Below are 26515 nucleotides of genomic sequence, written 5' to 3' on the forward strand. Positions count from 1 at the left end.
GCCACTTGCACACACGCGTGAGGTAACACGAAAGGCTAAGGTGAGAATGTTCTGCATTCTAGATTAGTTCTGACCTTAAACCCAAGCATTTCACCTCCTTTACAAACGGAATCGGGGACAGTGTCTGCATTTACATTGGGTCAGCCAAAAAGTGTGTCTGGTTTTAAACTAAGTGACTTCGGTTTCTCTTTTTAAATTTTTATTAGTGTCAACAAATCCTTCTTGGACAATGAGACAAGACTACAGAGAGGCAGGTACTCCGCTTAGAGGAAGGTAGGACAAATTTCATCTTGCAAAATAGTAGTTATGGCCTTAACCACAACAAAAGTATTTAATTTTTGGATAAATTAATTTTCATTTAGACTGAAAAAAATGTGATTTGTTGTGTACCTGTGTGGGGTGAGTATGCAAGTGCCAAGGAGCACCTGTGGTGGGCAGAGACAGCCACTGAGAGCAGCTTCTCCCTTCCCACCACGTGGGCATTAAGCGCGAAGCCAGGCGTGAGGGAGGCTTGGTGGCGGTGGCACATTTGAAGCTATCTGGGCCCCTCTTGGTGTCTACGGCTAATCCAGACTTTCTGGGGTAATGAATCCATTTCCTTCTCTGTCCCTTAGGGAGCCAAGCACCGACGCTTGGAACTTAAAGTGTGTCCCTCCTGATGGCGACTGGCAGGTCTTTATTTCAGTTGTTAAGGCTCCATCATAAAGTGTTTTCGGTGTTAAAGACCAAACAGGAAAGAAAACCAAACAGGAAAGCGGGAAGCTCTGGTTTAATCACAGCACGTTCACAAGCTGTAAAAAGTTCACTAAAGCCTCCTTGAAGCCACTTGCTGCCGACCTGGCAGGATCTCACAAGACAAGCTGCCGCTACTCCCCGGCCTGTCAGCTCCCAGTGCACTGAGGGGACAACTATTTCAGGTCACATAAGAACAAGGACCAATTCAGAGAATGCACAAAGATGGCTCACAAATATAATGCCGGTAGCAGAGTTGCGTGGGGGGCGTGAAATGTTTACAGGTTACTGTACTGTTGAAGTACCGTTTTCAGTGACAATCAAGTGAATAGGGAACATTTTTAATCTTTTGACACTGTAAATATTGTAGTCAGAGAGTCAGAAGAGACCGTATCACACAACGAAACCTTCTATCATTGTAAACAAGTATAACACAACAGAATTCTGGGGCAGGAAGTGAGATGTGCAACGGAGCCTTGCCTAGAACACACGAGGCAGAGCCCTGGGCGCGATCCCAAGCAGCTTCAGGCTGGACTCTTTAAGTATGGCGAATCTGGATACACTCTGCTCGCCCCACCCCATCCCTGTACAAATGCAGACATCACTAGAGCATCTATGCAAGGAATTCTGCTGCCGTCAGCCTGGCCCTCAAGCACTGCACAGGTTCAAAAGCTCAGCTTCTAGCCTTCGGGAACAGTGGGGGAGGGGGGCAGGGGGGAGGAGGACCCTGTAGTGCAGGGGTTCCCCACCTTCCGGAAGCTGCCACTCTTTTAAGTCAGCTCCTCATGCTGGGGGTCACACCCAATAATAATTTTGCTACTTTGTAACTAATCTTGCTACTGTTACAAATCATGAGGTAAATGTCTTCGAATATAGGGTTGCAGATGGGTGGCAACCACAGGTTGGGAATGCTGCTGGGAGGGACCCGTGACCTGGTTTTGTTGGATTAGCTGTGGGTGAGTGAAACACAGCGATTGATAATGTATGCCTCATAAAGATCTATGCAGGCTGAGCCTCTGACTGTGAGAAATGCTAGCAGGAGCGCTACAGAGGCACAGACAGCAAAGGCCATTTGTCGGCCCGCTCGCCACAGGGAAAGCGTCAGAGAGGACATCCTTCGAAGCAGCTCTAGCTCCCGCTGCCACCAAGACAATGATCACACACTCTTGTGTCACTCCTCTCCAGCAGACAGACAGCATTTGATGTGACAGAATCACGTCTCCCCCGTGACAGGTCAGAAGTAGCTGAACTGAGGGCAGCAGTTCGGTGCTGAAGACTCCAGAGCTTCGCAGTCTGGCCTCAGCAGGCTTTCTCTCCGAGGAAGGGCTGTTAGGATACAGCCCAGGCCCACCTTGCCGGGAGAGGACTTCACACCAGTGACACCTACTGACTTTGCAAGGTTTGGGTCCAGAGCTCCTGAGATTGCCTTCTGAGTTATCTTGGGCGTGGAATGGCAGCGCCAGAGACATGATTTGGTGAAGGGTACTTTTGGGAGTAGTGCAGTTAGCTCTGTGACTCGTTCCGAGTCCAGAGCCTCATAAAAGTCAGTCCACGAGTGCTACAGTCTTCTGCAGGCAGCACTCTCTCAGAAGAGAAAGATTCAGGGACTGTGTGTGCTCAAGATTCAACATATCAGGAAGGCTTGATATTAGCAGGGAAGTTACTAACCTCAGGGCTAAAGATGAAGCCCTCCCTGCTAAGCTCCATTCCTTAAGGAAAACCTGCACTGCAGGTGAGCCATCATCTGTCCACACCCACCACTTATGCCCTACCTTTTTTTTCTTTCCACTGAGAAATTCCGAAGTAGAAATAAAAAAAAAAAAATCCTGAACCAGCAGGGCAGTGGAGGTGTCTGCCTCTAATCCTAGCACTCGGGAGGTAGAGGCAGAGGCAGAGGCAGGAGGATCTCTGTGAGTTCGAAGCCATCCTGGTCTACAGAGTAAGTTCCAGGACAGCCACGAAAAAACTCTTGAAAAACAAACAAAATGCACCAAACAAAAACCCTGACTTCAAAGGCAGCAGTCTCATTCTATAATTCAAGGATGGCGACAGTCTGGTTGCGTTTCTTTTGACTAAAAACAAGCTACTGCCCTTGGGCAGCTATTTAGAAACTTAGTGTTTAAAACAGCTCAAGGGCCACCTTTTCAAGGTGCTGCCTAATGCTACAGGGTAAGACCCCCTACCCCCCACCCTGACCCCCAACAAAACTCATCTTAAGCATACATGAGAGCCAGGCATGGTAGACGTGCCTGGAATCCCAGCACTCAGGAGCTTAGGTCAGAAGGATTGCTGTAGGTTTGAGCACAGCCTAAGCTACATAGTGAGTTTTAGGCAACCTAGTATTTAATAGCAAGATGCTATTTCACAAAAACAAAAGGAAACAAAGACCTTAACACACACACACACACACATATACACACACACACACACACACATCAGTGTTTCCCAACTAACAGTTGAGTCCTAAATGCAGTCTGTGCAACAGCACATACTTGTGGCTATGTTCACACAGTAAACCATAGAAACACACTGGCTCTGATGGCTCCCTGCAAAGACAGACAGACTGATCCAGTGTTTACTTAATGTTGCCACCGCTGGTATCTTCGCTCAGCAGGACTTTCGAGATGCTTACCGAGCGTCCACAGTCCAGGAAAGACAGACCCAATGCAATCAAACACTGCCAACCCTGGAATACAAAACACAGTCGTCACTCTCCCAACAGCAAGGCTCGTCCAGTGCTATGCAGAGGCATATCTGCTTCCTGCCTGCCCCAGACACCCAGCTGTGTCCATTTCTGTCCTCCAGGGCTGTCTGTCCTAGTCAAAACATCCTGTGGATGCAGAGAAGCAGTGGGCAGCTGCAGACTAGCAGTGGGCAGCTGCCTGGTGAGGCTCTTGGCTTTGAGCTAAGAGCAGTAACCAAGATCTAGACTCAGCTCTATCTTCAAAACTGGGGCTTAACCAATCTCACTAGTCTTAGGGTCCCCATTCAACTCAGCATCTTCGTACCCAATTTTAGTGAAGGGAAGGTTGGCCAAATTCCTAAGGGAATGTTTTTTTTAGAAGATGTATTTATTTACTATGTATATGGTGTCCTGCTTACATGTGTGCCTACACCCAGAAGAGGGCACCAGATCCCACTGCAGATGGCTGTGAGCCACCATGTGGTTGCTGGGAATTGAACTCAGGACCTCTGAAGAACAGCCAGTGATCTCAACCTCTGAGCCATCTCTCCTGCCAAGGACACATAGTTATTGGAATTCCAAGGTCTTATGGTAAGCAGTATATCCTGGCGTGCCCGACATGTAGGAAAGGAAGATACACTGATCCAGGGCACATATTAAAGTACACACTCAAGGGTCTTCTCAGTCAGATCCTCACCGCTGGGAGACACCGCACGTGTGGAGTGACGTGCTTGAGAGAAAACAGGACTCTAGCCTCCCTCTTCAACATCCTCCACAGCAGAAATGGCGGAACGTCTGCTGTTTCTCATCCCTGACCTTAGTATTTTTCAGAAACCTCTGCACCAAATAGATAACTAGATAACAGATAACTGGATAACAGATAACTAGATAACAGATAACTGGATAATAGATGATAACTGGATAACAGATAACTGGATAGCAGATGATAACTGGATAGCAGATGATAACTGGATAGCAGATGATAACTGAGACTGCTCTCACTGCTTCAGCTCCCTCACTTGTGGAGTCATGGGGAGGACTGAGAAGCGTACACATCTGTACTCGCCATCTGTATGCGCACATGTTTCTTATGCATGTTTCCGGCTGTCACAGCTGGGCTGGCAGACCTCAGCCATTTTCCCATTGCTGCCTCCCCCTCTCCAAGGCTGGGGTTACAGGCGCACACAACCACTGCAGTGTTTTTGTGTGGGTCCTGGGATCTGAACTCAAACGCTTACACTTGCTGTGCAACTTTGCGCCATGCTGTTTCTCAAACACACCCTAACATTCCCTTTAGATATTAAATACTGAACCCTTATAAAAACAACAACAGAAATAGAAAAATACTAGGTATTAAAGACTAAAAGAGGAGGCGGGTGTAGTAGTGCACACAGCTTTAACCCCAGCATTTGGGAGGCAGAAGCAGGTAGATCTCTGAGTTCAAGGCCAGCCTGTCTATAGGAGGAGTTCCAAGACACGCAGGGACACTCATAGAAGTCCTATCTCAAAAAATCAAGGGGAAAAAAAAATGAAAGAGAAGAAAAACAAAAGTAGACCAGGCGTGGTGTCTCAGGTCTTTAATCCCAGCACTCAGGGAGCAGAGGCAGGAGCAGCTCTGTGAGTCTGAGGCCAGCCTGGGCTACAGATCATCGAGTTCCAGGATAGCAAGGGCTAGAGAGTGACCCACTCCTCCCACACCCCCACCACACACACACACCAAAACACAAAAAGCAAAACCCTAAAATATACTTGATGATTCAAAATAAGAATATCTGGTTGAGAGTAGAGTGTGGTATTGGAATGGTTACCCGGTGTGATAGTTTACATCTTGGGCCAGAGAGTGGCACTATTAGGTGTGGCCTTGTTGGAGGAAGTGTGTCACTGTGGGCGTGGGCTTTAATAAACTAGTCCTAGCTGCCTGGAAGTCAGTCTTCCTCTAGCAACCTTCAGATGAAGATGTAGAACTCTCAGCCCTTCCAGCACCGTGCCTGCCTGGATGCTGCCCTGCTCCCACCTTGATGATAACGGACTGAACCTCTGAACCTGTAAGCAGCCCAATTAAATGTTGTCCTTATAAGACTTGCCTTGGTCATGGTGTCTGTTCACTGCAGTAAAACCCTAACTAAGACACCGGCATTGTATAAGCCTTATGTTTAATCTCCAGTACCAATAACAACAAAAACTAACTGAAATTTCAGAAACCATTAATTCGACAATGCCATACAAGCTGCCTCAGTAAAGCGCTGAGTGCTTTGAGGACTGTTTGTTTCTGAAGGACAGTTAGTCCCACTTGGACCATCCCAGACACCATAGGTGCCCCTGCTCCCTTCACACTGGACTTACCAAGTAGAACACAAAGGTCAAATAAGCCACGCTAACCACTGCAGCCACCACATAGAGTGCCACATGCCCTAGCTCCTGGACATAAACCACTACAAAGTACATGTTGATGGAGCAGACGATCAGGACCAGGATGCCACCGGCAATCCTCCAGCCTCTGCAAAACAAAGAGCACGGTAAGTGCCTGTTGTCCAGCTCATGTGGACAGAAAACTGCATCCCGGGGATTGAGGGAAATGTAGAGAGGCCAAGATTAGCGATGAAGCAGAGGGAAGGGATCAGAGTAAACAGAAACTTTAGTCTTTAACTACCTATCAATGTGCACCGTGTGGGCACACGTCTGCCGCAGCACACACGGGTCTTTAACTACCTATTAATATGTGCACCGTGTGGGCACACATCTGCCGCAGCGCGCACATGCAGCCAGTTCTCTCCTTCCCCACTTATGAGTTCCAGAGATGCAGCTCAGGCTGCCGGGCTTGTGCTGCAAGCATGCTTATCCTCTGAGCCTTTTCTGTGGCACAGAAACCTAGCATTTAAGACCCTAGAAATCAGCAGTCAGAAATGCACCAAGCCATTCACTGTATGCAGGAACTCGTCCAGGGATGGAGTCATGTGAGGAGAGCTCTGAGAGAAGTGACAACAGGCCAAGGACACAATATGTGGCCGGGTCTTCAAGACCCAGGACGGTTCCTGCGAACGAACACTGACCATGGTTTTGTGCTCCTCCCTGGTGTAGTGGGTGGAGTGAGTTTCCTTCAGATCGCTCACTACTGCCTGCTGTTGGTCACTCACTAAATGCTTAAATTCCCCTTTATACTGCTCTAAGGCAAAGCATGCATTTGCCACCTCTGGTGGTCCTTGACTGTGTACAGCTTGAAGCCGTGAGAACTTTGTAATTCTTAACCCTTAGAGTCTAAACTGTCTGAGGCTCTGAATAAAGCTCTGCCTTATTTTACTCTGCCTCACTTACTGGCCCCGCTCTGCAGGTCCCACCACCTCTAACATGGTGACAATTACGGACCTCTGAAACCTAGCCGGTCACATGGACATCTGTACTGATTAGTACAGACTTTAACTGCCATCTTGTCACACACAAGAACCACTTGGGAACACCAGGCCGGCTTGTGGCACATCTGTAGAGCCTGATGTTAGACTGACCAGTCCACTCTGGGAGGCACCACTGCCTAGCCAGTGCACACTTAACACAAGATAGAGCAAGCTAGCTCAGAGCAAACACACAAGTAAGGGCGCATTCATTCCCTTTGCTCTTGACAGTGGATGTCACATGACTAGCTGTCTGCATCTGCTCTGGCTCCTCCCAGAATGACAGGCAGGAGTAGTTTGGAACTGCAAACCAAATAACCCTTCCCTGTGCTGCCTGTCGGCAGAGTGTCTGTCACAGCAGCAGAAATGGAATGAGAATACAGCCTGTAGCTGCTTGTACTACAAATACTAATAACTAATTCTCCAATAGCCCACAGATCACTTCAAGGTGCACACTATTACCAGCCTGTGCCTTTCTTGGATAATTTAACACAGAATTCGAACATTAGCAGCTGAAGCTGGAGGGCTGAGGGCTGAAGGAAGTGTGTCCTCCTTTCCTGAAGCTCACACTTGCAGTTTTCTTTCTAAGCCACAGAGGAAGCAGCTAGCGATCGCTCCTGGAAGCACATAGCTCTTTAGGACATATTCCCACTGCCTCCTGGGTAAAATCCCTCCCAGGGCCTTCTGGAGACGGCAAGTGTACTCACATTCCATTGGAAAACTCACTCATCACTGGCCGCAGGCTTGTGAACGTGAGGATGGGTATGAGAGCAAAGGGGAGCTGGAAAACAGAATCACAGGGATTACACGGCGTGTCAGAGGGATTACGCAGACGTGTCGGTCTCCTCATGGAAGCTTTGTCACGTGACATCCCTGCTTCCCAGAGTACGTGAGTACCACAGACACTGCACGGTTCACAGAAAGCAATCACAAGCCCTGTCTTACCTATACCACAAGTAACAGCTATTCCGATCACCTCGCCTGGGCCAAACATTATTTTTAATCCAGCACTAATCATGATCTTAAGTGCCTTTGTTTGAACAAAAAAACAACACACTGGGGACTAGAGACGGCTCAGTGCTTAAGAACCCTTGCTGGGCTGTTCTTGCAGAGGACCCAGGTTCAGTTCCCAGCATCCACACAGCAGCGCACAGCTGTCTGTAACTCAGCAGCGCACAGCTGTCTATGTGACTCCGGTTCTAGGGGAGCTGACGCCTTCTCCTCAACAATTTTGGCTCTAGGTGCAGGCGCACGTGCGTGAACACTCACATGAACGCTCACGTGCACATGCGCACACACACACACACACACACACACACACACACAAAGGTAAAACACTGATAATCATTATGCAGGGGGGGTTCTGATACGAAGGTCCTGTTCCCTATTGGTTCTTGATCTATCGGTAAAGAAGCCCTGGGCCAATTGCTGGGCTGATGAGCAGGCAGGACTTCCTAGTCTCCAGAGGCAAGAGACATGCAGGAGAAAAGTTTGTCATGCTTTGGAGAAAAGCCAAGAAGCAGCCATATGATTCCTGGGCAGAGTAGCCACAGGCCACTTCTACAGGCAGGTGGCTGGGATGCTGAGCTGAAACTAAATGTAACTGAGCAGCTTAAGTTGAGGGCAGGTGGGCCGGGCGTGGTGGCGCACGCCTTTAATCCCAGCACTAGGGAGGCAGAGGCAGGCGGATTTCTGAGTTCAAGGCCAGCCTGGTCTACAAAGTGAGTTCCAGGACAGCTAGGGCTACACAGAGAAACCCTGTCTCGAAAAACCAAAAAAAAGTTGAGGGCAGGTGAAGCAGTGTGGAGCTAAGAGCACTGAGAAGGGCAGGTTTCTCCAGATGGGAGATAAATAACGCCAGCAACTGTGCCAAAAAGGCAAGTTGAAATTGAGCAATGTGTGTGTCTGTTTTTTATCCGTGGATCCAATATTGTCTGGGTGGGGGTTGGTAGCGAGGTCCATTCCCAGAGCTTAGGTGGGGTAGCAAGGCTACACGCAGCACACATAATGAGAAGAGATAAGTAACAGACTGGATGCGACTGCCTCGTAAGCTCCACAGGCTTTAGCAGTGTTCTTAGAACTCAATTAATGGTTTACCCTGCTGCATTAATGAGCTACAAGGCTCACTAATCAGTGGACTTTTAAGTGTCACTAATTTACTTATCTGTGTGTGTGAGGGGAGATGATAGGCAGGCAGACAGACAGACAGACAGACAGGGACGGGTGGATGGGCATGCCCATGCCACGGCTGAATGCGGAGGTCAGAGGTCAACCCTGTGAGACACTGTCTTCCCCTCTACTGCCTCTTCCTAGGCTCACATCTAGGCCTTCAAGCTTGGACAACCACACAGCTAGCACTTTACCCACTGGGCCGTCTTGGTGGCCCCACCTTGCGACGTGCATGTTGAGCATAGCTCATCATCTGCACTAATGAACCTCCACGCCCCTTTCTTCCCCTCAGCCACCCCTAGCTCCCAGGTTCCAGCGTGAGGCTTGGCACTCACCCAAGGGTAAGTCAGTGTGGCGACGTGCAGCACGGGCTTCCCCGGGTCCCTGCTCACCTGTAAGCTCTGCAGGACATTCAGGAAGTCATTCATCCCCGTTAGGTGCTCCACATCCTGGAAGACAGCGACGAGCAGGGTGGGGATGATGGCGATAGACCGGGTCAGGATCACTCGGGCAAAGCGCGACCATTTTAGGTTCAGGAATCCCTGGAAGGAAGCATGGAAGCTGGTGACTGAATGTGACAGAGAGAGAGATGCCTGGGGAAGTCAGGAACCCTCAGAAGCGTGGGGCTAGACACTCCAAGCTGTGCAAGCTCCCTCTATTTCACCCCAGCACACACCTCCATGACAAACTGGCCAGAATAGGTTCCAGTCATGGTGGAGCTCTGACCGGCAGCCAGGATCCCCACTGCCCAGATGTAGAGAGCTGCAGGCCCGAAGTAACATCCAAGCACAACACCCTGGGAGAAGGAGGGAGAGACAGGCTTGTCAGTGACCTGCTTAGGTAACACCCAGAGCAGCAGCCCTCTGCAGCACCTCCCTCTGCTTGGGAACACCCGCACACCAAGTATCATGCTGGGCACTGCACAAAGGGGCGCTGACTCTGGTCAGACCTGGGGGCTTCTGACCTCACTCTGCTGGTGCCCTGCATCCCTCAGCCCAGCCCTCCCTCCTCTCTGTGCTCACACTCAGGAGGCAGAGCTCACACTTCCCAAAACAAGCTCCTCGATGCTCCTTTCTGGGAAATGGAGGGAGGCAGGCAGACAGACAGACAGTGCACTCTGTTCCTGGGGTCACAACGGATCGCTGGGCCCAGCAGAGCTAGTGACCCAAATTCACCAAGCTCCTCCTCTGCCATTCCAATCAATACCTGCACAACTTCAGTGTCCCCACTGTGCAGCCTTTCAGCCCACTTCTACCAGCTACCACCCCCAACTCGGCCCTCACAGAACCCCAAATATGTTCCTGGCATATGGGCCCCCAAAATAAAATACTCAGGAGCTATGCTCAGATCTGAAATGAACTCCGAGGCCAGAGATTATGCTACCATCTCCCCCAAAGTAGAGAGTGCAAACAGCACGCTTACCCCTTTGTAGATGTCCACAGCCAGAGTAGAGTTGTCACTGGGAAAGAGGTCAGCATGGGGGCTGCTGTTATTTTTGCAGACTTCAACCTAAAACCCGAAGCAGTTTAAGAACAATTTATATTTCAGAAATAAGAACCAGATAAGAGGTCCCTTATCTGTCTTGTGAGACAAGCTGGAGGTCACACCCCAGGAGGGCCACGACGCAGGCACAGCCGGTGCACTGCCGGTGCACTGCCGACTGCACAGCCGCCTGCAACCCTTCCCGAGGCTTTACTATCCCAAAGCATCAAGAAGGCTTCAAACGTAAGAGATGTCAGGAGTCAGACACAAGCAGGGGTCAAAGGTCTTGTAGAATAAAGAGTGGTAGGTAAGACTAGGTAGGACTGGGCGAGGCGGAGGTGGAACGCCAGCTTTAGCACCACCGTACATGCGTGCACAGGGTCCTGGATTCAACCCCAAACAAAAAACTCAAAGAAAAACCAAACTAACAAAATACGTAGGCAGCAGGAATTAAGAGGACACAGAATTCTAAATGACCCGAGTCTTGTCCTGCATAGCCTGTGCTTCTGTTTTGAGGACTCCCTGTAACCTGGCCTCAGCTCAACCATTAGGAGGAGCAGACAGGCTGGCAGAAGTTAACAGGAAGGAACAGAAATGCCAGGATGAAAGCGGGAGGCAAGTGTGAGTCCAAGGCCAGCTCCTCCCAGCCCCCAACAGGCGTCCACAGCCCCCACCACAGACTGGCTGCACTGTAACAAATAAGTGGGTGACACCTAGGCTTCAGACAGATTCCTTTGGGTTCCAGGCCATTGCTCTTGTCTGCCCCACCCCAGCATGCAGTTCACCATGGCACTCACCTCCCACCCACGACCCTGGCACTCACCACCTGCTTGTTGGTTTTCTCAAAAAATGCTTCAGCAAAGACGGACACGACAAAGACATTGATGATGAAGGAAACAAAGAGCGCGATGCAGGACTCGATGAAGAAGTACTTATTGGCTTCCCGCACTTCCTGCTTATTGGCCCGATTCACCTGTCTAGACTAGAGAGAGAGCAGCGGTGGTCATTTCCACCAGAGGCACAAAGTCTCTAACAACTCAGAAGTCTGCAGTCAGCTGAAAGTCTGATCAGACAACCGACGAGACGAAAAAGAGGCCTTAGCTCCGAGTCACGGGGACTCCTTGACCTTTGAAAACATTGCACAACTCCCAAATGGGGGAGCCAGTGACCATGTGACTCCTGAGCGCCCAGAGACTGTGGAAGGACCACAGACTAACCTCAGCCATGGCTATTGGACTAACCTCCAAGGCTCAGCAAAGGAGCACCTGCCTGCCTTGCTGGGCAAGCCTCCTCCCCACCTCAAGACTTCCAGGCCTTCCCTGAAGAACACTAGCCCAGCCTTTTGTGGGTCACATTTCCTGGTCAATTTGGTGGTAAACACTGGCCAGCCAGCCTGAGAAGGACTGCTCCTTCAGAGCTCTAACAGTAGATGCCGAGGGGCGTGGCTCACCTTGACTAAGGCAGAATGCAGGTACATGTTGTGCGGCATGATCACAGCTCCCACGATGCCCACCGCCTGCTCCACCTGAGGGGTGCGGCACCCTGGACAGGACGGCACGAACATGCCCCTGAGTACTTGGCTCTGGCTGGGCTTCACTGTAATGTACTATACAGCAACACAACACCATTAGCCTTCACTGCAGCACGAAGTGGGAGAACAGTCCTAGGCAGACACTGGCAGCCTTTACTAGTCCCCACCTTCTGTAACAACTGCCCGGAATATGGAGAATATGGAGTCGGCAAGTACTCAACAGAATGCGCACGGCCCTGAGTTTGACCTCAGCATCATCAGTGAAATGGAATGAAGGGCTGATGTGGTCTGAGTATAAACTGCCTGCCACAGGCTCATAACCGGACTCGGGCCCTATCTGCCTTTACTATCTGGAGAGGTGGTGGAAACACTGACAGATGTAGCCTACCTAGATGTAGGTCAATGGGGGCAAGCCATGCCCTGCTTCCTGTCTGCACTGAGGTAGAGTCTCCCACACACATCTGCCCAAGGAACTACAGGCCAGACCAAGCCCTCCGAAACCCTAGCTAAACAGACCTTCCCTCCTCCTGTTATTTTCCACAGTATTTTGGTTACAATTACACAAAGATAACTAATATGGGGCTCAGAGGAAAATACAGTCCTGTATTTTCTGAATATGTTACATTACACTTTAAAAAGTACAGTGAAGATGTGCAGAGAACACAGTGTTCTGAGGTAAGGAGCTAGGGAAGGTCTGGCTGCCGTTATCTGCATCACTGTAGCTGCCGACACAGGCCCAGCAACTACAGTCCAGGTCTACCCCACGCTGCTCTTCTCTGCCCATCTGGAAGTCAGCGATGCTGCCTGCTGTGAGGATGTGGGAGTGGGTTGTCTCCGAGCACACGGGTGCCGGGAAGAGGGGGCAGGTTGTCTCTGAGCACATGGGTGTGCAGGGGTGGGGCTCAGGTTGTTCCCGAGCACTGCTCACTCCAACTTCCTCTTGGGTCAGGATTCCTCTTGAAAGACAGGCTAGAATTCTCTTGGGACAATCTGGGAAAACTAACCTCACAGACTAGATATCTGTTTAATGTCTAAGCAGGCCCATATGTAAAAACCAGTTTATAACAACTGGACATTAAAAAGGGTACAAATAATGGTATTGATCCCTAGGGATGGGTAAGGAACAAGCCAAGAAAATCATTGTCACCTATACCTCATCAATAGTTTCTTGTCTTACTCTGCGCCCTGGCTGCCCTGGATCCAACTCTCCAGGTAGATCAAGTTGGCCTCACACTCAGAGACCAGGCTGTCCCAGCTCCTGAGCAGAAAAGGTGTGCACCGCCCTGTCCAGCTCACCATCACTGCTTTAATACAGGAAAGTCAGGCTGTGATTAATTTTGGCCAAGGTAAGCACAAACAGAGTGTCTTTGAGCTGGCAGTCAGCAATGACCCCACAGCCTCCTCGTTACCCACTCTAAAGCTGTTCTATGTCAGGGTGGCTAACCTCGGACCAAAAACTGCACTCCTGAAAGGTTCTGTGGAGTCTAGTCATTTCTGATGCCCCAAAAAGTCTCCTCAGGCCTTCTTGCACATGAATCCTTGCCATAGACTATATCCCTTCCAGAGCAGCCCAGAAGTACCTGGCTTTTTGCTGATTCTGCCATTATTGCTTTTATAATAAAAGATTACAAATGAGACAAAATGAAGCTTTGTTTTAAACAGTTAACCAACAGCCTGCAGCACTTGCCTCATATCCAAACGTGAGGGCCATGATAGTGATGAGAAAGCCAAAAAACGCTTCCAGCTTCCGCAAGCCTGAGGGGGAAGTGCAGAAGTGAGCAGGGAGGCCAGTCCTCCCCACAGCCGTGTGGCCGAAGCTGCCGGCTGGGACTCACCCACCTGCCCCAGGCCTTACCATATTTGTCCAAAAAAAGAAACACAAAAGTGTCTGCGATGGTGATGAGGACTCCGCCCCACAGGGGGACCCTGGGTTAGAGACAAGAAGAGAGACTAAAAACCCAGGGACGATTTCTTCACACCCTGTCCAACACCAAACACCAGGGAAAGCTAGGTCCTGAGGAGGAGCAACAGTGGCTGAGAGGCGGCAGCTGCTGAAGCCCATCCACTGGAGCTCTCCCTGAGAGCTTGCTGTGTCAGATGTGTGGGACACAGCTGAAAAGCACACATCATATGCAGAAGGACCTCACTGTGCAGTGGAATAAGCAGCCTTGCAAATAATTAACTGTGCCACAGAACGCTGCATCCTCCATTTAAATAGAAGTGCATACAACCCAGCCAGGGAATGGAAGATGCATGCTACGTCTGCTGGGAGATAAGGCGGCTCCAGACTAGTTGAACCTTGAACACTAAAGGGTTGGCTTTTCATTTCCACTCTGGCTTTGGAACCCAGCTTAGTACTGACAATGTTCTAGAGGGAAGTCCCACCCCCACCTTCCTGCAGACAGGAGATTGATGGCGATGGCTGAGCCAATGACTTCCTGCATGTCAGAACCAATGATTGCCAACTCCACCATCAGCCACAGGATGATCCGTGGGACCTACAAAACAAAGAGTGGTTCTGATAAGAACTTTCTCCGTTCAGAATTCAGATTTTTGTCACAGACTGGAGAACTCCCAGAACTCAGCCCTACACAGCCACAGAGTAGAAAAGTACTTCCTGTGGGAGACTGTGAAGCAGGGTCAGGGAGCCAACCCAGCTCTTCAGGAGAAGAATGGGGTTTCTATTCATCATTTCCCACTTACTCTCTTGCCTAAAAACAAGCTAAAAAGCTACAGAGGAAAATAAATATACAAATATGCTCAAAATGGGAGTCAAGAGAGAAATGAGAAATTAAAGCCTCTAACTCGCCCATAACTATGACTATAAAACAAACACGGGACAGACTTTATCATCTTGAATTTAATAACAACACACAAAAAGTGAAAAAGGTATTGAAGGGGCTTGGCTTAGAAAGATGGCTCCGTGGCTAAAAGCATGTACTGCTCTTGCAGAAGATGAAAAGACTAAACACCAGCTCCCAGCACCCATGTCTGGCAGCTCACAATTCCTTCAAGGGTCCAGCCTCCACCCACCCCACCTCCAGCCTTTGAACCTCTGCAGACAGCCACACTCATATGCACATACAGAAATACATACATACATACATACAATCTTACAAAATAAAAATAAGTCTCTTTTTAAAAGTGATCAGAGTAAACGTTCAGAATAGACAGAAAACAGCAAACAAGGAAACTAGCTCTGGACCAGCAGATGAGTGGAAAGGCAAACTGAGTTAGTGTTGGTTTACTGGCGCTAGAAAGCCTGCTGATACTAAATACAAAAAGTGTCCTGTCACATTACCTAGTAAATGTGCACAAAGAAAAAGAAACTAAAGGGAATTATAAAACAGCAAAATCTTCTAAAACATTGGTAAAAATTTATCACACATGGTGGCCACGCCTACACCACCAACACTTGGGATCCAGCAGGATGACCAAGGGTTCAAGAACATCCCAAGCTACAGAGAGGGAGAGTGACAGTCAGTTAGACAGACATACACAGAGACAGACTTACTGACTGACTGATGACTGACTGACCAACCAACCAGCCTAGGAGAATCGAGAAGAAAAACCACAACACAAAACCACCATGCTCACAGTCAGAAACGACTTCAGCATTCAGGGCACACTCAAGGGAGGCCCGCTTCATATCCAAGATAAACTAACTTAAAACTGTTCTCAGCCACGGGCCTGACTTTAGTCTGCAGGACCACCTGCCCCCAGGGTCTTCCAATCGCAGTCATTCACATAGGTGGTGGTAAGGCACGCAGAAGGAAGAAACAAGGCAGAATAAGCTGATAATATTCAGCAAACCCAAAGCTCTTATAACATATACTTTATTAAAAGAAAACATATTTTTCAAAAACAAGAGTGACTGGTAAATGCTTTCTCATGCAGAATTTACTAAGGAAACTGTGCGCCTGTAACTCTAAAAAGCAGAAACAGACATTAGGTGGTCTAGGCCATCCTGGCTAAGTACAGGGTTCTACATGAATCTATCTCAAAACAACAACAAAAAATTGAGTCCCATGTTAGATTGTGAGGTAGAGACATGGGTTGACAGCGAGAGAGGTGGGAGGATTCCTTCAGTACTAGTTCCAGGGACACTGACCCCAAGTCCTCTACTGCTCAGTGCGGATTGAGACCAGCATATGATGCCAGACACACTGATTCCTCCAAGTTAGTAGACAATCAGGACAACATGCTGCTCACCTTGGGATACTGACGGTGACATACTTCAGCAAGATGCAAGCCGGTGACCACTCCAAGTCTCGCTGCAAGGCGCTGGAGCAGCAGCCCCACAATGGTGGCCAAGAGGAGCACCCAGAGCAGCTGAGGAGACATAGCCAACACTCATTAGGGAGCTGAGGAGAGACACACCCAATGCCCACTGGGCAGCTGGGAGACAGCTCAGCTAAGACAAAGCCAGGTCAGGAATATGGACCCGAGCTCTGCATCAGTTTTAAGGTGACCTATGAGGCGACTGCATCTCTGTGTCTCTTAGCTGCTGTCTCTCCTAAGGAAATTACAAAAGACCACGCAGTATTTTTCACACAGGTGTCGCTGCCAATGCAGACCTGTGTACTCAGATGGGGACAGTAGGGAGGTGTGCTGACTAGAGTGAGAATGGCCAAGGGCTCACATGTGTGAATTATTGGTGGAACGGTCTTGCAAGGAACAAAGTGTGCTCCTGTTGGGGGGGATGTGCACAGGGGAGGGTTGAGGGCCATTCCCAGTGTCCTTCCTGCTTCCTGTCTGGTGATCAAGATGAGCTCTCAGCGGTGCTGCTGCCACCAGCATGGGCTGTAACCCTCTGAAACTCTAAGCCCAATTAAGTTGTTTTGTTTTATAAGTTGTCTTGGTCACAGCATTGTTACAGGACTAGAAAAGTAACTAAGACAGGAGGTTGGAGACTGCCAGGGGCTGGAGAGATGGCTCAGCAGTTGAGAGCACTGACTGCTCTTCCAGGGTCCTGAGTTCAATTCCCAGCAACCACATGGTGGCTCACAACCATCTGTAATGGGATCCGATGCCCTCTTCTGGTGTGTCTGAAGACAGCTACAGTGTACTTACATATAATAAATAAATAAATAAATCCTTTTTTAAAAAAAGGAGAGAGAGAGAGAGCAAGAGAAGGGGGACGTGAGAGCTTAATGAATGCTCAAAAGGACAGGGAGAGCCCAGCAAGGGCCTGACAAGGAGAGCCCAGCAAGCATCCAAGATAGCCCACGAAGTCCAAGAGTCCATCCACAGCAGTAACAATAACAACAATGAAAATTTGTTTTTCAGCCAGGGTAAAACTGTAGCTCACCTTAAATCCAGCCACTGCTCCAGACTGCAAATCAGATTCGATGTTTCCTGGGTCTAGGTAGGCAATGCTCATAAGAAAGCCAGGCCCCGTGAACGCCCAGAGTTTACGAAAGCTAAAACAAGAGTACTATAAAGGAGAGAGGAGAGCGGTCTGAGTGTCACCCGTCCTAACGTCTCTATTTTATCACACATCACGGAGCGACCCCAGTGGCACAGGGCCAGGGTGGGCTCTGCGCGAGTCCCCATTTCACATCCAGTTCGTCCACTTTTTACCAATAAGATGGCCTCTTCTCTCAGTGGGAGTCCTTCCTTTATCTGCTCTCCATAAGCAACTTGGTCCAAACTGAACCCACCCACTTCCCACATAGGAGCAAAACCACACTTGAAAGAGAAGAACACAGGGGCTAGAGAGATGGCTCAGCGGCTGAGAGCGCCAACTGCTCTTCCAGAGGTCCTGAGTTCAATTCCCAGCAACCACATGGTGACTCACAACCATCTGTAATGAGATCTGACGCCCTCTTCTGAAGACAGCTACAGTGTACTTATTTATAATAATAAATCAATCTTTGGGCTGCAGCGAGTGGGGTTGACTGGAGCAAGCAGAGGTCCTAAATTCAATTCCCAACAAGCAGATGAAGACCCACAACCATCTGTACAGCTACAGTGTGTGCTCATATACACTAAATAAATAAATAAATAAATAAAACAAACCATGCTCACTAAAGCCACTCAGCACCCGTGTCTAAAGCCTTCCCATAATGCAAAAAAATGTAGCTGTCAGAGACTGGCTGCCTAAGTGAGACCTGCGGCTGATGAGTGCCGAGAGCGGAACTTGCCCTTGCTCTCCCCAGGACACAGGGTTCCCTGCATGGACCGCCACTGACCTCCTCCTCAGGAATGGGGATTTTCTCATCAAAGTAGGTGGTGAAGGGCTCCTCAGAGTCTCCAGTGGAATGTGGGAGGGATGAGTTGCTGTAGGCAGGGTTGATGGCGCCAAGGCTGGCAGAGTCTCCATGGTCCCCAGAAGCGCCATCTGAGTCAACATAACAAACCCACCAAGGAGCTTTCTCAGTGACGCTGAACTCCAGCCCTTCACCCTGATGGACACCTGACCCGCATCTGGTACTCGCTCCCTCCCCGTCACTGACAACAACCTTAGGCCCAAAGCTAAATCATCTTACAGCTCTGTGCACAAGAGACCACCGTGGTTTTAGTACAGTGTGCCCTAAACAGTTTATTCATCAACATTGTAAATAAATGTATGCATGTATACGTGTATACATTTACTTAGAGGATCTAATAAGTAAAGACCAGCCGAGGCCCAGGATGACTCTGAACGTGACCCCCTCTCTCTTACTTCCCAGCCCAAGTGCTAGGATCGCAGCCACCACACCTGGTTTCCTGTAGCACTGAGGATAAGCCCAGGGCATCATGCACGCTGGGCAAGCACTGTGTAACTATGTTACGTCCCTAGCCCAATGAATTAATTTTCCACAGGTGGTCCGTGCACATGGTCGGAAATGGACAGACAAGCAGACTGTGGTATAAGCCTGTTACCCTGTCACCCGCTGGAGGTAAGGAAAGAGGAGGGAGTCGGCAGGGTCAGCCTGGGCTAGGGCTATACCTAGACCCTATCTCAAAGGAAAGAAAAAGAAGTTCAAAAGCCTCCAGGAGCGCTCTCGGTCTTAGGTCAGTTCAATGTAACATCTTACTAATCCTTTGAGAATGTCATACAGTGCACTGGTCACACTCGTCCCTGTGGGTCACACTCGTCCCTGTGTCTCCCTTTTTCTCCTGTCAGACCCATGCCCTACCTCCTCCCAACTCTGTGTTTTCTCTGATCAGTGTCACAGTACTTTCCTTATTCTACACTTCTATGCCCACTGGTTAACTTTTAAAATCACCTCACTTTCATGCTTGAGAGGCTAAATCGAGAGTCTCAGGTCACCCTGGGCTACAATTTAACAAGACTCGGACTTAAAACAAAACAAACAACTCACACCGATGACTCAACACTGACACAGGAGGCCCGCCCACTAGTCACGCCCACTAGTCACGCCCACTAGTCAAGCCCACTAGTCACGCCCACTAGTCACGCCCACTAGTTACTCAGAATCTAGTTTTTAAGAGAAACTAAGTTAGTCCAGTAGGACATCCTCTGTGCCATCACTGGGTAGGACCCACTCAAAGGATCACTCTTGGATATGACACACAACACAAGAGAACTGGACAGCCCTGACGGTGTCAGGCTCAAGATGACACTGGCAAGCAGGAAGGACAGGAGTCCTGACTAAGGCTTACACAGGGCTGAAGGGCTAGTGGTCACGGGTGCCGGCACCTTGTGACAGCAGGGCTCATAGACACCTGACAGCAGCGTTTCCACAAGGTCTGTATTTTACAGTTAATCTTAAATGCAAGGAAGGAAGGCCCAGCAGAAAAGGGCTAATCTACCTACCAGAAGCAAACAAAGTCCACTTAGCCACAGGCATCAGATGACTAGGTGAACCACAAAACAAAGCTTTCTTCTCTTTCCCATAAATCCCTATAACCAACCCCAAAAATGAGAGCTCTAGGAAACTTATCTGCACCTCCTTCACCATTCAGGAAGAAATGCGGGACCTAGAGGGGACCTCCTATTCAGAAGGACTGAGCATAGAGCAGAGCATGGGGGACTCGCCCGTGGACATCAGCTTGTGCCCCATCCACTCAAACACTGGCAGACAGAGCAAGCACGTGAGAGGTCACTGCCCAGCCTGGGAATGAACGGCCTTGTCCCTGCAAGCATTACTGCTGTAGGAACCAAATCACCTAGTCATGACCCAGTGGCAGTTAGAAATAAGATATGAGGCAGAATTCTAGGACTCCAGATTCATTTTCATTCCAACCCTGTCACCAGATAAAAGACTTCTGATTGGACTTCTTAGGACAGACAACAGGAAGGACGGCCTAAAGCCCATTCCCATGTAGATAATGGCTCAGAGCTGTAAGTTACCGTCTGGCATCTTTTCTTTAGGATCCAACACCATGGTAGATACCTGAGGGTCTGTGCTCTTAGAATAGGATTCTGTAAGAGAAAAGAGATGGGGAAAATTAGCCAGGACAGAACTAACGCTTTGTCAAGGTATAGCTGAAAGAAACAAGGTACGTAAGAAAGAAACAATCTCTCTAACTCAGTTAGCTAGCCCAGAAAATAATCACTGCTTTCCGGATTAGAGACATTCACAGAAACAATGAAAGGCAAGGCCAGAAAGATGGTAAGGTTGGGGGCTAACAAGCCCCAACCAGCCTGAGGTATGTGCACTCGCCTCAGTGCTGGGGGCCCACGCTTGGTTCTTGTGGGTGCTGGGTCCCACTCCTGTGGGCCAGCGCTCCAGCCAGCCAATCTGCTTTACAATGCACAAACAGGCTGCCAATCATCAACACTTTGCCTCAATATCACCCCAAATATCTAACTGATATCTATCAAATAGTCTGCTGAACAGAAAGCAGCCAGGTTTGCAGTAACAAAATTTGGGAGCTGGAGGCAGGAGTACAGGAGATCCAGACCGTCAGCTATAAAGCCAGTGTTAGGCCAGCCTGGGATACATGAGAACCTGTCTCAAAACAAAACAAAGCAACCGCAGCAATGAATAAAAAAATAAAGGAAGCCAGGTGTGGTGGCGCACGCCTTTAACACTCGGGAGGCAGAGGCAGGCGGATTTCTGAGTTCGAGGCCAGCCTGGTCTACAGAGTGAGTTCCAGGACAGCCAGGGCTACACAGAGAAACCCTGTCTCAAAAAAACAAAAAATAAAAAAATAAAGGAAAATAGTTTGGAACTCTCTGGCCCACCTAACAACTGAAAGACATGGCTCAGTTTTCTGGAAGCGCATGGCAGGCACCCTTCAAGGAGGGCCACTGTTCCCTAGAGGGAGAACCACAGTCACTTCCAGCCTCACTACAGTCACTTCCCTCTGGAAGTTGGGAGAAGCCAGACACTCACAGGCAGACTGCCCAAGGGCCTCCGAGAATGCTGAGGCACCAGCAGGCCCTATTTGTGGGATTCTCTGGGCTCCATCTATGGGAAGTGGCACTTCTCTGGGTGCGGTGGCATATGAAGGTGCCACCTTCAACTAGGCCCTCAACTAGACCTCACCAGAAAGGCTGAACTTATTTTTTACATTTACTTATTTTTTTGTAGGGACAAGGGCGTGGGTGCAGCCTGACTTGCCAGACAGAGCTGGTTCTCTTCTTCCACTATGTAGGTCCCTAGGGTGGAACGTGGTCAGGGCTTTCGGCTTGGCAACAGGTCTTTATCTTCTTAGAACCATCTCACTAGCCCATAAAAGACTGAGCTTTTAAACTCTGGACCTTCTTACTAGGTGATCTTTGTCTCAGTTGGTTCCAGACACACAGGGAAAGAGAACGTTGTTACTGATTATCAACCCCTGTAAATCCCCAAAGTAAAAGGAGAGGGAGAGGGCGAGGGAGAGGGAGAGGGAGAGGGAGAGGGAGAGGGAGAGGGAGAGGGAGAGGGAGAGGGAGAGGGAGAGGGAGAGGGAGAGGGAGAGGGAGAGGGAGAGGCCTCCTCCCTGAGGAAGTAATTTCCCTCCTCTTGCCCAGTGGACTGCTCCTGTCTCAACCTCTATTTTTTTTTTTTAATTCTTTTGTTTTGTTTTGTTTTTTGTTTTTCAAGATAGGGTTTCCTCCCTGGCTGTCCTGGTTCACTCTGTAGCCCAGGCTAGCCTCAAACTCAGAGCCACCTGCCTCTGGCTCACAAGTGCTATGATTAAAAGCGTGTACCACCATCACCCAGTTGTATATTCTTTATGAACCAATGCATCGAATGTTATTGAATTCTATCATCTAGGCTCAAAAGGAGATCTTAGGTTTCCTCAGTCTTCTGGGGTATAAAACACACCATCACTCGTTAACTTAGGAAACACAGCTTTCCCTCAACAGTCACCAGAGCCAAGCTTTTTACTGCAGCAGACAGCTGAGCCTGTCAGTCAACAGACCCCACCCCCAGCACTCCTCAGTCCAGCCTCTTCCTTCCACACACCCTGCCTCATCTGGGGCATTCACACCTGTGACATCTGACTCATGCGGGTTCAGATCACAGCCCAGCTAGGAGGACTGCCTGTGTCTTTCTATGTAAGTAAGGCTAGACACCCAGGAATCCTAGCACACAAGAAATAAGAAACTACAAATCAGATCCGGTCCTGTGTGGCTCTCACAAGACAAAGGAACCTGGGTCCCGAGGAACCAACAAACATCAGGCAGGGGCCAGGTGAGCTTGGGGCCATGTGGTGTGAGCCCTTCTGAGAACTGTCACCAAGACTGAGTAAATCAGATTGCTCCCATAATGAGGGCTGATATCTTGTTTAACAATATTCAGTGTATGTAATACACTTGAAAGAGACTTAAAAAAAATCCAAAATAGGTTTTAAAAAGTTATACTTAAAAAAGGAAAATGGGCCATCAAAAGGGCTCAGTGGGCAAAGGTGCTTGCTGGCAAGCCTGACGACCAGAGTTCAATCCCAGAATCCACATGGTCAAAGGAAAGAACCGACTCCCCACTCCTACAAACTAGTACTATCTTCTGATCTCCTATACTCAACGTACTAAACACACACGCACACGCGCATATACTCACACAGGCACACACACACACACACACATTCTTAAAAAATAAAATAAAAATCAAACAACTGATGTTACTGTCCATAGTTGCCTAAGGCAGGCATGCAGGTAATTAAATTGTAAATATCTTAGGATAAATCTGTTCTATGTTTTGGGGGCTTTTCTGAGACAGGGTTTTACACTGTGGCCCAAGTTGCCCTGGGACCTGAGGCCATGATCATGCATCAGCCTCCTGACCCTAGAGTTAAAACGCTGCGGTTCCTAGTGGCATTCTTAGTGACATTCCTACACCAAGTGCACAGAAAGCCAGCGACACACAAGGCACGTGGTCTTTTTGGAAGTCTCACGTGCGCACTATTCCAAGAGAACAGACTCTGCCGCACAGTTTACTCGCGGCAGCTCACAGCACGTGCAGGATTCACTACGTAGAAGACGGGATGGGAAGGGACACTGGGTGGTACTTGTGTCCAGTGGCTTTGCCTTCCATGACATTCCCCCTCCTTGCTTCAGTCACCGTTCCCACTGCATCAAGGAACGATGCAGATACAGGACACAGAACCAACCAGCAAACTTAATCACCACAGGTGTGGAAGGCAGGCCGGGCAGGCCGACCTCTGTGAGCTCATCTGGTCTACATATCAAGTCCCAACCAAGGCTCACAGTGAGACCCTGCCTAAAAATAAACAGAAGTTGGAAGGCTGTTTTACAAGTAAAAATGATGATCAGGTTACATTCTTATTTAAAAATTCAAGTTTGCATATCCCACGATACAGCAATGGACCCTAACAATGTACACAAGGAGACATACCTAAGCAACCGTGTAGCTCATTCCAAAGGCTAAGGACGCCTGGACCACAGTAAGGAGCTTCGTAAACAAGCTGTGTGCTCTCGAGAATACCACGCAGCCATGGCAAGCAAAGCAGACGTGTACATACTGACCATCCAGCAGGTCAACGCATGAAGCCAGGTGAAAATGCCAACTCATTAAACAGTGTGCTATTATTTGTAGAGGGAAAAGAAATAGACCAAAATTGATAACAATGCCTCAAGGCCTGTGTATATAAAAGGCAACAGCTGGCTGACAGCCAATGCAGTGGCTCAGCTGGTATAGGTGCTTGCCACCAAGGCCAAGCCACCTACCAGAGTTCCATCCTCAGGACAGTGCAAAACAGAACTGACTCCTGCAAGCTGCCAAGTATACGCATCCCCCCACCCCTCGCCTTCCTGCAACTCCCCCCACCCCCCTCTCTCACACACGCAATGTTTAAGAAAAGAATTTAGGAGTCCATTGATGGTGACACAGGCCTTTAATCCCAGCATTCTGGAGGCAGAGGCAGGCAGATCTTTTCTGGAGAACAGCCAGGGCCACACAGAGAAACCTTGTCTCAGAGAGGGGGGGGGGAGGGTTGGGGAAAGAGAGAGAAAGAGAGAACTTAAGGGAAGAAAAGGCAGTTGGGAGCCAGGTTTGGAGGCTCCCACCTGTAATTCCAGTACTTGGAAGGGAGGCAGGAAGATATGCTGGAAAGGCCAGCAGGTGGGCGATGAGGCACAGGGGGCAAAGAACGGGTGGGATGGAGGCCAGTGCTGGGCTCTCGCAATCTTTCTGGCAGTAAAAATGCTTCACCAGGTCCTTGTATTATTTCCTGTTGTTTTCTGTAGTACTGAGGCTCAAACCCAGGTGTTCCAAGACACACACACTATGCCAGGCCCCATTTAATTTTCTCAAAACTTCTATAGACTGTCACAGCTTTTCAGAAAGCCTCTCACTGGGGACAAACTGTGTGATGGAGGCTTCCAGGGGGATCTGCGGCTGGCAGGCAGGCAGGCAGGCACTGACAGACTAAAGCTTAATTTACTCCTCCTCTGTCTTAGTGTCCACATAGTGGTTCAGATTGTGAAACGACGATTTTCCACTCAAATACAGAGAATACACCTCTCCTTTCCAGTGAGCCAACTTTGGTTAAGTAGCTGTTCACCCAGGAGCCCTCAGTGCCCACTGCCTCACGCTAACCCAGTGCCCACTGCCTCACACTAACCCAGTACCCACTGCCTCACACTAACCCAGTGCCCACTGCCTCACGCTAACCCAGTGCCCACTGCCTCACGCTAACCCAGTGCCCACTGCCTCACGCTAACCCAGTGCCCACTGCCTCACGCTAACCCAGTGCCCACTGCCTCACGCTAACCCAGTGCCCACTGCCTCACGCTAACCCAGTGCCCACTGCCTCACGCTAACCAGCCTGTCAGCAGTGCTCACGAGAGCAGCTCCTCCCTGAACAGTCCTAGCAACAATTCTGCAACTTCAAGAAAATGTCATTACCTTAAAAATCGCATTCGGTCAGGTGTGGTGGTACATGCCTATAACCCCGGCACTCAAGAGGCAAAGGTAGGAGGACTGCCAAAAGTCTGAGGCCAAGCTGGTCTGCCGAGCCAGGGCCACAAAGGAATACCCTAGCTTAAAGAATCACAATGAAGGATGAAATACTGAATACGTGTAACTTAATCAGTTTCTTATGTTGAAAAGGCTTAAGTTTAAAATATGATCTCTTATATTTGTTTCCAAAAGGGGGGCATTTACAGCCACTTCATTAATTTGAAGGCATGGAGAACAAAGTTTTTGTCATTCCTGTCCTCATCCTGGGGAGGGGTGGGGTTGTTTGTACACCATCTCTAATTTCCCCACCTCCCAAATCTCTTTTTTCCTTCTGCCTTCCATTTCAGTAAAATCAAAGAGCAGGAACAGAATTTACATACGAGCAGCCAAACCACTGCCGGCAATCCCTTGATGGTAAGATTCCGTAACTCTTAACTCTCAACGCTCTGGTAGGCGGCAAAGCCACCTTTCTTTCTGGATTCTTTCACCGAACACAAGTCAGTTTCAGAAACATAGTGATCACAAACTATAAACTACAAAGCAATAATAATAAACCTTTTATACATTTACTTATATGTGTGGTGGTCGTGTGCATGTGTGACCTGTGCAGGTCAGAGGACAACTTCAGAGTGGATTCTGTCCTTGTACCTTGGGGGCTTTGGAGATCAGATTCAGCCTGGCACCTCCCTAGCTCAAAGCTAGTACTTAGAAGACAAGAAGGGCCTGTAACACCTGCATGGAGGAGGCTGAGGCACCTGAGTCACAAGTTCAAGACCACCCTGCAGCTGCTTAGTGAGATACTATCTCCAAAGGGTGAAATAGGGACTAACAGGAAAAGATCTTCAAATCTTACCAGATTCTCTTTTCCCCGAGTCAGCGAAAGTCAGTCCCACGAAACCACCACCTGCTTCTCTAACGCTCACTTCCCATGAGGTGGATTTCATAAACTGAATTCTTTCCACTTGAATGACTGGGAACCAAACTGCTGTTGTTTTCATATTTGCAGACAGAGCCGATCAAGACTGCTAGTGTATCTCCCTCCCTGCCCACTCCAGAGCCTTGACCCTGTGAGGCCCATGCAAGGGAGGCACTGGGCAGCCTCCTTTCCTCCTTGCTTTAAGGACAGCGCACTGCTTTTCTGTTAAAATCCCAGGCTAATGTAGCAATCGGTCTCAGACTTCCCATCAAGGATTTCTGACAATCTTCAGGTATCTGTCGATACCTAGTG

General features: G+C 49.1%; 1 protein-coding gene across 11 annotated transcripts in view; it reads right to left on the reverse strand.

Moving 5' to 3' along the window:
- Positions 1-26515, reverse strand: part of Slc11a2 (solute carrier family 11 (proton-coupled divalent metal ion transporters), member 2) — a 36312-nt gene that overhangs the window by 4008 nt on the left and 5789 nt on the right. For 3 of the 11 annotated variants that reach the window (XM_011245487.3, NM_008732.2, XM_006520578.4), the window contains exons 2-16: positions 20286-20357; positions 18178-18326; positions 17295-17420; positions 16196-16315; positions 14375-14481; positions 13839-13909; positions 13671-13738; positions 11903-12058; positions 11276-11434; positions 10393-10479; positions 9647-9766; positions 9363-9512; positions 7509-7582; positions 5759-5912; positions 3365-3418 (exon numbers count right to left, since the gene is read on the reverse strand). In XM_011245487.3, coding sequence (XP_011243789.1) covers positions 3365-3418; positions 5759-5912; positions 7509-7582; positions 9363-9512; positions 9647-9766; positions 10393-10479; positions 11276-11434; positions 11903-12058; positions 13671-13738; positions 13839-13909; positions 14375-14481; positions 16196-16315; positions 17295-17420; positions 18178-18326; positions 20286-20357 — 1667 coding nt within the window. Of the gene's footprint in view, positions 1-751; positions 3419-5758; positions 5913-7508; positions 7583-9362; positions 9513-9646; positions 9767-10392; positions 10480-11275; positions 11435-11902; positions 12059-13670; positions 13739-13838; positions 13910-14374; positions 14482-16195; positions 16316-17294; positions 17421-18177; positions 18327-20285; positions 20358-23721; positions 24086-26515 lie in introns of those variants that run through there. The other 8 variants (XM_006520577.4, XM_030248382.1, XM_006520579.4 and 5 more) reach the window with 8 other exon arrangements.

The sequence above is a fragment of the Mus musculus genome, chromosome 15 (assembly GCF_000001635.26).
Source record: "Mus musculus strain C57BL/6J chromosome 15, GRCm38.p6 C57BL/6J".
Lineage (NCBI taxonomy): Eukaryota > Metazoa > Chordata > Mammalia > Rodentia > Muridae > Mus > Mus musculus.